The sequence below is a fragment of the Phacochoerus africanus genome, chromosome 3 (genome assembly GCF_016906955.1).
Source record: "Phacochoerus africanus isolate WHEZ1 chromosome 3, ROS_Pafr_v1, whole genome shotgun sequence".
NCBI classification, from domain to species: Eukaryota; Metazoa; Chordata; class Mammalia; order Artiodactyla; family Suidae; genus Phacochoerus; species Phacochoerus africanus.
Genome location: NC_062546.1, coordinates 111,897,384 through 111,909,975, shown reverse-complemented (window position 1 = coordinate 111,909,975; position 12,592 = coordinate 111,897,384). Strand labels below are relative to the sequence as shown.

The window sequence follows — 12,592 nt, the reverse complement described above, 5'->3', positions numbered from 1 at the left end:
CTTAGAAAAAAAAATTAATGCCTCTACAAAACTACAAATCTGTATAGAAACTGGAAAACTTGACTCCTACATTAAAAAATAATAATACAGAGTTTCTGATCATTCAGACATGTTTCAAACTCAGAGTTTAGAACTGAAGTTTGCTCCTTTTCTCCAAGCAATAAAGTGAAAATCCTTCTGTGAATCATATACATTAGCCATCTCTGAATTCTGACTTGAGTCTTTCTAGGACTAAAATAAACATGAACAGACAATACAAAATCATCACAATAAAAAGGGAGGGCTTTCTATAAATGTTATTCCTGCTTCATAAGGAACATCTTTTCACTAATTATTTTTTCTAAATTTAAGGCCAATTAAGAATTTGGGGTTTTGTTGTAGGTATTAAGAAAAAAACTTGGATTAGTTAAGATAACTCAGTACAGTTATTCATAAATGCTCACTCCCTTTCTGTTTTATTCTCCCATTTCCTAAAAATTGGGGAAATTTTAAGGTATTAATAGAAGAGAAAGCGTATGTGTGATCTACTTGAGAAAATAAGTAGAATAATTTTTGTATGCCAAAAACCTCATTTCTGATACAAAATTTCTGTATTCAAATGAGTCATACAAGAATTTCTTAAAAACTCTAGATGTAGAAGTCAGTAGGGAGTGGACAAAAGGTACAGTATTTGAATTATATAATATTTTAAATAAGGTCAGTTCTTTTGCACTTTAATATCCGGTGGATGAACACGACACATGTAAAGTTCACTCAAATGTAGTCCTCCTTTAACCTGGCCATTAATCTTGTAGTGGGTAAAGAAGCCTTGATTAACAAGAGCGATGCTGTTGGTTTGCGCAATAACGGCTATGTGGTGCATTCTGTGGCTCTGTGTATTTTGTCTGCCGTTGTACAGGAGTTCAAACCCATTGGTGCCGCGCACAACAGAAGGGCCCAGCCTTTTGTTGCAGCAGCAAACATTGATGACAAAAGACAGGTAGTGAGCGCTTCCTATAACTCACCCATTGGGCTCTATTCAACTAGCAATATACAAGATGCGCTTCACGGACAGCTGCGGGGTCTCATTCCTAGTTCACCGCAAAAGTAAGTATCCGACTTGGTCTCTGGCCACCATGTTAATGGTGACAGTACAGCTTCTTTTCCTTTCAAAAGTCCAGCTCTTGCTGTTTTATTTTCACTTTCCTGGGAGCGCAGATTTTTATTCTAAAGACAAGCATCTAGAACATGTTTCCAAGGTTCTGGAGTCCAATCCACCAGTTCCCGAATCTTTAGTAAATAGATGGTTAAAGGGAAGAAATCACTCTGGTGCCATCTTCACAATTCCTAGTCATGTCAGTATTTGGTCGTAAATAATCCTTTCTGCATAATTACTGTTCATTTCATTTTACCTAAAATATATATTTTAATCTTCTACTGAGGGACTTTTTTAACCCTTTGTTTTTACAGGATGTGAACTACTTTGAACACAAGCACAATATTCGGCCCAAACCTTTCATAATCCCAGGCCGAAGCAGGTCATAAGCTTTAAGAGTGTGAAGTTTGGAGTGCATGCCTCTTTAACAATCCTACTAATCACCAAGAAATGTAACTCTTAGGTGTTTGCAGTGACTTTTCTCATTTTGAAGCTTATTTCAAAAGCAAAAGAAAAAACAAGCTCATTTAGCAGAGAATAAGCGCCAACCAGCCTCCATTCCTGAGAGTAAATATTGACAAGATTATAGAGCTGTGAAATATTATGCAATCACTGTGTGTATTTATAACTAATACCCCTGCTGTTCTGAGGATCCCATCCAGAACACGGTGACCTTTGAGGCAGGCAGACATCCCCAGCCCAGGTCAGGAAGGCCCCGTCAGCAGGAACAAAAATGAAAATGAGCCCCCGGGTCAGGTGGAGGGAAGCAGGTGAAGCAAACGTAGAAAGGCTGGTGTAGCTTTATGTGTTTGAGACCACATTCTTATGGATACTTGCCAAGGAAGAGAGTCCATTGAAAAGGAACTTTCCACCTGGGGTAAAGAAAGAAAGAGTTGGGAGGGAAGGGGATTTAGCGGGTCAGCCTCATGGATAACTGTGCACACATTGGAATGATAATGAGCAATCTCTCTTCTTGTCTGTCAATCGAAGAAACAGATCATCTTCAGATGATCCTTTTCATATCATCTCTAGAAACTGAATTCCAACCAAGGAGGAAAGACATTAATGCCCTGTATTGACACATCAGGAAACAGTGACTTCAAGAAACCTCAAACCCATTCCTCTGACCTCAGCTACAACAATCAGCCCAGAGGAAAGAAGTTGGTGGTTAGGCTGGCTTGATCGTAACAGGTTAGGATCACTGAATAATGATCTACACCAGGTGTCCCAAATAGTGTTCCATAGGTGGAGTCAGTTCACAGTGTTTTATTTAACCCTTTCATAGTTTAAAAATATTAAATTTAGGGAAGTGCCTTTAGATGGAACATCTACTCTGGCAAAATGCCCATCACTCCTAAGCATACCTGGTCCATTTTCATATATGTGTGACTCTCCTGGCCCCTGGAAACATCTAAATTTATGATGCCTGCTATGGATGGTCCGTCATCAACTTGATATAAGATTTCTATCTGCAGACTTTTCCATAAGCTAGAGAAGCAGAGGATTACCTCAAAATAAGCCAGGAAATTTTGTGATATCAGACTCAGAAGCAATGGAGTAGAAGAGCAAGAAAAGGATGCTAAAAAGGCAGTGACTACCAAATACATCTACCCTACCAAAATGCAGACGTATTATATCCCCAGCATCTAGAAATGAGGCTGGGACAGAGTAAATTCTCATCAAATGTTCATTAGGTAAAGGAACAGAATCTCAATAGTGCCTAATCATACTTCCTAAGTAGCAAGAAGAATCAGGAGCTGTTACCCCTCGCTCATACTGGCAAATCCATATAATCCTTTTTTTTGTTTGTTTCTCTTGGTTTTTCCTCCTTCATACCATTTTCCTCTGTGTCTTTTCTCTATTTTTCCACATTCAACGGCTTCCCAACCCCACTCTCAATAACATAAAAAACTGGATTAAAAGTTAAAATGCTCTTTTGCTATTGAATATATATATATATAATGTATATAAAACCTTCCTTAAAAAACACAGTAGAACTGATGTACTTGCATTCTTTTGAGGTGAGCATAACTGTAGGTTCACTCACTTGAGCTAGAGGACTTCAGGAAGCTTGCATAAATGATAGGGTAATACAGATCTTGCTTTTGCTAAAGACACTTAATTTTATAAAAATTCAGGGAAAGTCAGAGAGATATAGTTATGTAAGTGAAAATTACAAGCCACTCATAATTTGGTCATTGTAAGTTGCCTTTCAATCTAGCTATATTTGGAAGAGGGGAGAGGAAAAACAGGGATGAGAGGATTTGCTTAAAAAGCAGGTACCAGTACAAACCCTTAAAGATTGTAAAGATGCTTCTACTATCCGTCCTTTCTTCCTGTACCCCCACGCTATTTGCTCTAGCTTCTGAATTTTGTGCTGTTACCAAATGATTCTTCATCAAGGTGGAATTTTGAGTGGCTATTTATCAAGCAATAAGTACATCATTACTAAACAACTTTTGAATCAGAAGTTAGATATGCTAATATTTCATCTTCCTGGAGTCTTCCTACTATTTATGGTTCTTTTAATGATTTCATCATAATTGAAGCATATTGAAAGACCAGCATTTTCACATGAAAATATTAAAATGTTTAAAGCCAAAGCTATCATTAAAAACATATAGAAGGCATGTTATAGGTCCAAATCATAAAATACTATCCAATGAGTGGTTTTTGCACAAGTTGCTTCCAGAAGCATGTCCCCAAAGTCTGTATACATAACAGGGAAATTAGTTCTGCCTAACAATCTATCCAGGTGTATGATAGTACACCTTAGATAGCCTTACAGGTTTCCAAGCCAGTAAGTCAATGTCAAGAAATCTTAGTAGCATCTACCTTTCCAGGACACAGGAATAGGTTATGGTGACCCACGATGGTCTGCACAGTGACTAGAGTCCATGAAAACTATACCATTTAAAGCATCAGTTCAAGAGAGCTTTTAAAATTGTCCTAGATTTTTATAAAAAGGTAACTCTTGTTGGCCTAGGGTTTGTTCCCTATCTAGTCAATAGACAGAAGCCTCTAAACAGATAATAAGGAAACTAGGAAATAGAAGATACCATATCTGCTTAAAGTTATATATACAAACATGCCTGTACATAAGAACACTAATAATAGAAAAAGTGTTAATAATACTAATTACACCTGTAAAATAAGGTGTATCTGTACGTTCCAAGTTGGCCATGGTTTATTTACCTCTCCACTATCTCGCACTATATCTGGCACACAGTAAGGTCAGAGTGGTTATAAATGCTTGTTGAAAAGTTTCACTATTTTGAGCTCAAGTCTCCCAGCGCTGAACTCAGTGTTTCAAATCCCTAAATGGCAATTTAATAAACTTCACACTACTGAGGTCACATCAATATGATCCTAACTAAACTTTCAGGACTATAACTGAAATTTTATTTATTTTCTTTAACCAACTGGAATAGATCTCAACAGTCAGTGTAGTGTTGAGCCTATGATAACAGTGAATAAACCACTTGATATTTTTGTATGTGATCAACCAATTTACTGATTGAGTTTCAAATAGGTTCTCAGCGGCTGGGAGTGAAGGAGCAAGTTCACATTCTCATTTAGTCTGTCTCATTTAATCTGCGCACACGGTTGAATTGGATAACACAACACAAAAAAAATTTTTAATTCATTTAGTGATATGGGTTGCCCAGACTGATCAGGCTACACACTGATGAAACCTACAAAATCGATGACTAATAAATATTGCCTTTTGGCTTTTGCTCTCTGTATGGGGCTGAGGATGGCATTAGTAGTCCTAAGAGTTATGGGGCCATACTTGAGCCCTAAGAGAATACTGACTTTAAACACAGTATATAAATTGTTCTCTGTCTTCAGTTTATAGCAACACTAATCTGCAGGCATGAGAGAGGTTTACATGAATACTAATATTTCTTTTGGCTTTGTCTTTAGCATTTTCTTCAAAAAATGCATTTTTCATGCTGCACTTAAAATGAACATAGAAAAAATGACTTTTTAGTCATCAGCATGTCAGTTATGACTAACCTCCTATCCATAGAGAATTCTATTCATAGAAAATATGAAATTTCTTAAAATTGCATGATTGGCCTTTCTGATGTTTTAATAACAAGTTCACTTAGCTTGCCTCTAAAAGGAAATGAGAAATGTGCATGGAAATATATGTGTGCTTCCAAAATTTTACACAAAATAACCATGTATAAAAGAAATATATATATTTATATCTTAGCCCTAAGTCACACTCAAAGAGTTTGAAATCACCTTGTTTGCCCTCTAATCATTAATTTCAAGGTGACAAGCATTTATTGGCTATTTCTAGAGCTTTAATTAAATCACCGAACAATTTAAAGTGTAGTCTTCACAAAATTAAAGAATGAAAATAGAAAAGGTTAAAATAGTAACAATAAAACATTTACAAAATGGTCTTAAAATATAATTTTCATATAACCTACAAGTGGCCATCTCCTATTTAATTAAAGCCCAACTGCATTTCTGAAAATACTTATTTTGAAACGCTTAACCTAAATATTTGATTGGATATTCATGCTCCATATTCAGGTATTATCGTTCATTAATACTTTAGTTTCAAATACCGTAGCTCAGAAAGTAAAATGATATCCAGTAATTTCCCTGAACCATTTCCTTTACACACAACTTTTTTTATGTGTAACTTCTGCCTAGGAGAGCATATGGTCAAGTAGAATAGAGCCAAAAAATGCAGTATCACCTGTACCCTTTGATTTTGTTAAACTTTTTTCAATTATGAAGTTTTAATTGTCTACCCCTTTCAAAATAAATTCTCACCAGAAATAAGCATTTCTTTTTCACTGGATTTAATTCACCTCTTACTTTTTGTCTTCAATTCCTTCTAACCTTTCTGCACTTGTTCTCTGTGTTCTCCTGTCTGATGTTCTGGTTCCTGTGTCATCTCTGTGTCACGTGGTCATTAACACAGTGGATGCAGTACTCCGTCCGGTATTGACGGTGGCAGTGGACGTAGCACCCCTTCTTCTGTCAGTACTCTTAGTACTATTTGCCCAGGTGACTTGAAAGTTGCTGCTAAGATGGCCCCTAACATTCCTTTGGAAATGGAACTTCCTGGTGTGAAGATTGTACATGCTCAGTTTAATACACCTATGCAGTTGTACTCAGATGACAATATTATGGAAACACTTCAGGGTCAGGTTTCAACAGCTCTAGGGGAAACACCCTCAATGAGGTAATATGAATCTTTTTGAACCGTGGGCATGTTAACTAAACACATGGGCAGTGTCGACTTTACTGGTCTTTTGTAGCATTGTCTTAATGGGGAGAAAGCTATGTGAAAAGCTTTCAAGAAAAAAATACTAAGGATTTATTGCAAATATCTAGGCCTAATGATAAAGGTGATTCGAAGAATTAACCAAGTAGAGTTTTATGTGACAAATTGCAATAAAATGAAATCATGGAAAGACCAAATGTATATATGTTTTTTGAAAAACTACAATGAACTTTATAAAGTTCTAGCATAATTCTTCTTCAAAGTGGTTCATAATCTAGTAGACTATGTTTCTTCTTTTGGGGATCAAAAACTGGGGGAGGGCAGGGAGCTTCAGAGAAGTTTTAAAAGAGGTGATACCTCTTCTCTCTTCTAATGGCATCTGTGGAGAGTTAATTATTTTTCCATTAAAAATTTTTGCCATGAATAAGGAAGGGTTTATAAGTGAATATTTCAAGCTATTAATGTAGATATTTAGTTAACACTGGCCTCTATTTTGACTAATTTCTTCCTTATTATGCATATTTGTTCAAAGTACTTTTGCCATCAAGTGTATTCAATTAAAAAGACTTATTATCAGATAAATCTGGCGTTCCCATTTGTGGCTCAGCAGGCTACAAACCCAACTAGTATCCATGAGGATGAGGGTTTGATCCCTGCCCTTGCCCAATGGGTTATGGATCCAGCATTGCCTTGAGCTGTGGTGTAGGTCACAGAGGTAGCTCAAATCCCACATTGCTGTGGCTGTGGTGTAGGCAAGCAGCTTCTGCTCCGATTCAGTCCCTAGCCTGGTAACTTCCATATGCCATGGGTGCAGCCCTAAAAAGCAAAAAAAAAAAAAAAATCCAATTTTTCTTTCAATATTATAGAACCACTTCTTATAAAGTATTACAATGCTCATGAGTGCCAAAGATAACTCTTGGGATGAATACAATGAAATAATAATAGCATAATATATTTCCAAGTTATTTTGCAAGGAATTTCAGATATGTAAGGTGGTTATTTCTGAATATGATATAGATAATAAAAATACATGCAACTAGATAATGCAATTAAATGATATAAAATAATAAAACATTTAGTGCCTGACATGTAGTTTTATTGTGGCATTTTTTTGTTTATCATGAATATATTTATAGAAAATTTATTTTTAAAAAAAACTTCTATCATTTTCATAGATGAATTATAATGTGGCTAGGTAGTAGCCAATATAACTGACTTCTATGTGAAAGTTGCTGTATTATATATACATTTCAAACACTGACCAGTTGAATTTCTTCAATTTACAAGCAAAATGTGTTGTTTCCAGGAGCTAACAAAACCAAACCATATCCTTTGGTTTAACAGCAGAAATGAATCTGAATTTCATTGACATCTTTATGATGGAGAATAATCAAACTGGGCTCACACCTGCACTTTCTATCATGTGCATGTTGCCTCTTTTTCTGAGAAAGGTTAATATAATTAAATATTCATCAGACACAAGCATTATTTTTTAAATTACTATTTCCTAACACATTTTAGTTGCCCTCCAAAAGACTGTGCCACATGGAGAAGTGCTGATGTGACCCCTCAGATTAATTAATGATGTCTTTAAGACAACCCATGTGAGTTCACATTACATTCTTAACTATAATAGAGGCTTGCTTGAAAATACTGAATCTCTGTTGCTGTAAATATAGTGGTCACTGCTTATTGATATCTTGTGACTTCTTGCATATACACAATGCTCCTGATGCTGCTTTTGCCCACCATGTTGTGTTTCAGTGAACCCACCACTGCCTCCGTGCCCCCACAATCAGATGTGTACCGGATGCTCCATGACAACCGGAATGAACCTACTCAGCCTCGCCAGTCAGGCTCCTTCAGAGTGCTCCAGGAACTAGTTAACGATGGCCCTGGTGAGCAGTCATGAACGTCTACTGAAACGTTATTGATAGAGGCTCTTGGAAGTGTCAGGGGCTAGAAGGACAGCAAACATAATGGGAATGAGAGTCCAAAAACCAATTTTAATCAGTCATCAAATTAATCTTTGCTGAAAAGGATGTGGGTGGTGGCTGATTTAAGAAAGGCGCTCCTGGGTCATATCCAAGTAGCCACGAACTTGGTGGTTAAAGGGCACCAATGATAAATCCCATCCACAGCAGTCAAGGACTAGCTTAGCTTACAGATCATAAATACATTTTTGAATTGATATTGCAAAATTTCCCAACCTCCCCCACATCATGATCATCAAAATTTTTAAATAATGCTAGAATGAATCCTTACTATGTTTCAAACCTATGCTAAGTGCTTTGCATACATGATTATTTAATCCTCACAAGAGCTCAATGAGGTAGGAGCTATTATTTTTCCTATTCACAAAAGAGAAATGGAGGCACAGAGAGAGTGGATTTGTACAAAATCACTCAGGAAGTGAGAAACAGAGTTGGGGAGTTCCCGTTGTGGCGCAGCAGAAATGAATCCGACAAGGAACCATGAGGTTGCAGGTTTGATCCCTGGCCCTGCTCATTGGGTTAAGGATCTGGTGTTGCCATGAGCTGCGGTGTAGGTCGAAGACGCGGCTCGGATCTGGCATTGCTGTGGCTGTTTTGTAGGCCGGTGGTTACAGCTCCAATTAGACCGCTAACCTGGGAACCTCCATATGCTGAGGTACAGCCCTAAAAAAGAAAGAAACAGAGTTGGGTCTCCAACTCATTACTGCTGTCTTCAGAGTTCATACTCTTATCAATGTTTCTCCACTTCAAAAAATATATACTGTCCCTCAGAAACCGCAGAAAAATGCAAAATGCCCCATTAGTATAGTCATTATCCAAAAAAAAAAAAAAGAAAAGTCAGTATTGGTGAGGATGTAGAGAAATGGGGACCTTTTGTGCATTGCTGATGGGGAATGTAAGATGGTGCAGCCACTATAAAAAACAGTATGGTAGTGCCTCCAAAAGTTATAGAGAATTGCCATAGGATCCAGCAATCCCACTCCTAGGTATACACTCAGAAGAATCAAAAGCAGAGACTCGAACCAATACTTGTACACGGACATTCATAGCAGCATTGTTCACAACAGCCAAAAAGTTGGAAACAACCTAAATGTCTATCTACAGATGAATGGATAAACATAATGTATTTCCATAAAATGGCATATTACTGACCCTTAAAAAAGGAATGTATATGTGTATGTGTGACTGGGTCACCTTGCTGTACAGTAAAAAACTGACAGAACACCGTAAACCAGCTATAGTGGAAAAAAATAAAAATCATTTAAAAAAATAAATTTTTTTAAAAACTTAAAAATAAAATTTAAAAAGATTGAAATTCTGATACATGCTGCAACATGGATGAAACTTGAAAACATTCTGCTAAGTGAAATAACCCAGAGACATAAGGACAAATATTGTATGAATCCATGTATACAGAGACAGAAAGTAGAACAGAGGTCACCAGGGTCAGGAAGGAGGAGGGAATTCACAGTTAATGTTTCCTGGGTAGTTTCTGTTTTGGATGATGAAAAAGTTCTAGAAATAGATACTGGTGATGGTTGTACAACATCATGAATGCCTTAATGCTACTGAATTACCCAGTTAAAAAGGGCTAAGATGGTCAATTTAATGTTATGCATATTTTATCAAAATTTTAAAAAAATGCAAAATGTTTTCTGCCCCTTTAGGCATGCTGTAACAGCTCCCTACAACAATAACTACCACCACCACAACAACAATTTTTAACTCATTTTGTTTGTAAGGTCCTCTTTCAGAACAAATTATACTTGAACCAGTCTTGCTTCTTTCAAAATAATAGTGTGAGTGCAACTAAGAATTCCTTAGGTTTAAGTGCTCACCTTAAAATAGAAGCAAAGTATAAACTGTAGCCAGCTGTTCCCTTGCCATAAATGGAAGCACTTTGTTTTTCAGATGACCGTCCTGCTGGAACTCGGAGTGTGAGAGCTCCAGTTACAAAAATCCATGGTGGTGCTGGCGGCACTCAGAAGATGCCACTCTGTGACAAATGTGGGAGTGGCATTGTGTAAGTTTCATTTTAAACCCAAAATTCATCATAAATCTTGGCGTCAGTTCACTATTTCTTCTACTTTAAGACTCCCTATATAGAAAAGACTAAGTTTTATGGCATAAAATGTCAGAAATCTCGACTTATAATTTCAGATAGATTCTCCTGAAAAGAAATTGCCTCGGAAGTATATTTTAAAAATCAGTTCCAAGACTCATAACTTCACTGCAAAAAGCCCTCCCTTTTTTTAATGTATAGTCTTTAAATATTTCCTTTTCTGTATAAACCCAGGAAAACAAATATGGGGGGGTCATCCAGTTGTTAATTAAAACACATTATCTTTACTGTTTCTTAAATTGCACAAATATTGAAATATGATTTTAAAAAATACAGTCCACTTCCATGTCAAGCAACTTTATGTGTGAATAACCACACTTGCTCCTTCAAATCTTCATGTGAACCAGATCATTTCAATCTCTCCACCTCATGCCCTGTGTGGCCACCTCCTCAGTCCCTTTTTTCTGTTCCTCTGTCATTAGCTCATACATCAAGGCACCATCTGTCCAATCATTCAGGACACATCCCAGGAGGGCAGAGCAGAGAATGGACGGTGAGACAGAGAAATAAGCAGGACAGGGAGCTCAGGAGCAGGGAGGACCTCATGAAATACCACAGTCTCTGTTGTTACCCAAGTTATTGCTCCAAAGTTGGAGGAAACTGTTTTGACTGTAGAGGCGAGTCTACCCACCCATGGAAATTCCATGTCTGCCCTTTGATCTGTTTTCTCTGTGTTCCATAGAATAGAGGCTGGAGTACCAAAATAGAGAGCAATAATCCAAGGGACTTTTAGTTGTGTAGACAACAACCTGGGTCAAAATCAGAACACTTTGCAAAGGTGTCTGTCTTACCTGGATCACCTCTTCCTCTTTCAAAGAAACAAAGGAGAAAGATCGTCAAGTAAGATCCTACCATTTTTCTAAAAAAAATTGTCTGCAAAAAAAATCTGAAAAGTATCCACACGTCAGCCTCAGAAAGAAACACGCAAAGGTTTATTATGACTGTCTTGGCTCTTCCTAACCATTGCATCCATTTCACAGCTGTGCCCAGTTTCACAGCTGGCGGCGAGTGTTTCCTGAACATGAAACACTGCAGCCTCAGATGTGGTGTTGTATCCCTTTGTATCACAGTTTTTGCTTTGTGGGTTTTTTTTTTCTTTTTTTTTTCACGAGACCTCCCTTTGCCCCCACAGCGGTGCAGTCGTGAAGGCGCGGGACAAGTACCGACATCCAGAGTGCTTCGTGTGTGCTGACTGCAACCTTAACCTCAAACAAAAGGGCTACTTCTTCGTGGAGGGGGAGCTGTACTGCGAAACTCACGCCCGAGCCCGCATGAGGCCCCCAGAGGGCTATGACACAGTCACTCTCTATCCCAAAGCTTAAATCTTAGGTCAGCGGAGCATGCCCTCACCTCCGTGCACCTGCCCCAGTTAGTGGCTTGAGCAGAAGTCTAGCCACCTGCCGACTCCCAATCTAGAACCTAGCTTTTGGATGTTTCTCTTGCTGTATTCTCAGGAGACGGAATAGGAGGCAGATGCCTTTTGTAACAGAAACACACATTCAACTCTTTTTATCTTTGGAGCTAGCGATAATTTAATGACATTTAAAGCAAAAATGTTTTGTGTCATACTCCACAGTTTACATTTATATTATGACCACCAAACATGTAAACATCAAGATATTTGGGGGAGTCTAATTGTCTTTCCTTAACAAGTTGACTTTGCAATTGCAGTAAATGCCAAATGGCAGTCTTGTATTCTAACACAACCTGCAGGTGTCTGTTATCTGTTTTAACTATTATAGTGCATGTCAGGGAGAGATTCCTTAGATCTCTCTAGTTTCATCTTCAAACAGTTATCCCACTGGATGCAACATACATAATAAATACATAAAATATTTTTAAAATACCTAATGAAGTGGCACTCAATGAATTCAGATGAAATCAACATTCCAGTGAGAAGCTCCACTCATATTTTGTCTTGTACACTAACAACTCAGGTATCTTAAGAAAAATGTGGCTTCTTTAGCTTTTAGAACTAATTTACTCTTTCTTATGAGCCCACAATTTCTGCTGATAGGAGGGGAAATTTTAAATTTGCAAAAGGTGATGTAGTCTCTTTAAGATTAAAAGTTTCTTTTGCTTTGAAA

At 37.4% G+C, this 12,592-nt stretch overlaps 1 protein-coding gene across 3 annotated transcripts in view; it reads left to right on the top strand.

The window, feature by feature from the left end:
- The window catches only part of PDLIM3 (PDZ and LIM domain 3), a 30,890-nt gene extending 18,298 nt beyond the window's left edge, over window positions 1–12,592 (top strand). Inside the window, exons 4-8 of one of the 3 annotated variants that reach the window (XM_047772381.1) lie at window positions 1,450–1,517; window positions 6,084–6,347; window positions 8,154–8,287; window positions 10,295–10,406; window positions 11,638–12,592. In XM_047772381.1, the coding sequence (XP_047628337.1) occupies window positions 1,450–1,517; window positions 6,084–6,347; window positions 8,154–8,287; window positions 10,295–10,406; window positions 11,638–11,827 (768 nt within the window). In that variant the 3' untranslated portion in view covers window positions 11,828–12,592. Of the gene's footprint in view, window positions 1–898; window positions 1,087–1,449; window positions 1,518–6,083; window positions 6,348–8,153; window positions 8,288–10,294; window positions 10,407–11,637 lie in introns of all 3 variants that reach the window. The other 2 variants (XM_047772382.1, XM_047772383.1) reach the window with 2 other exon arrangements.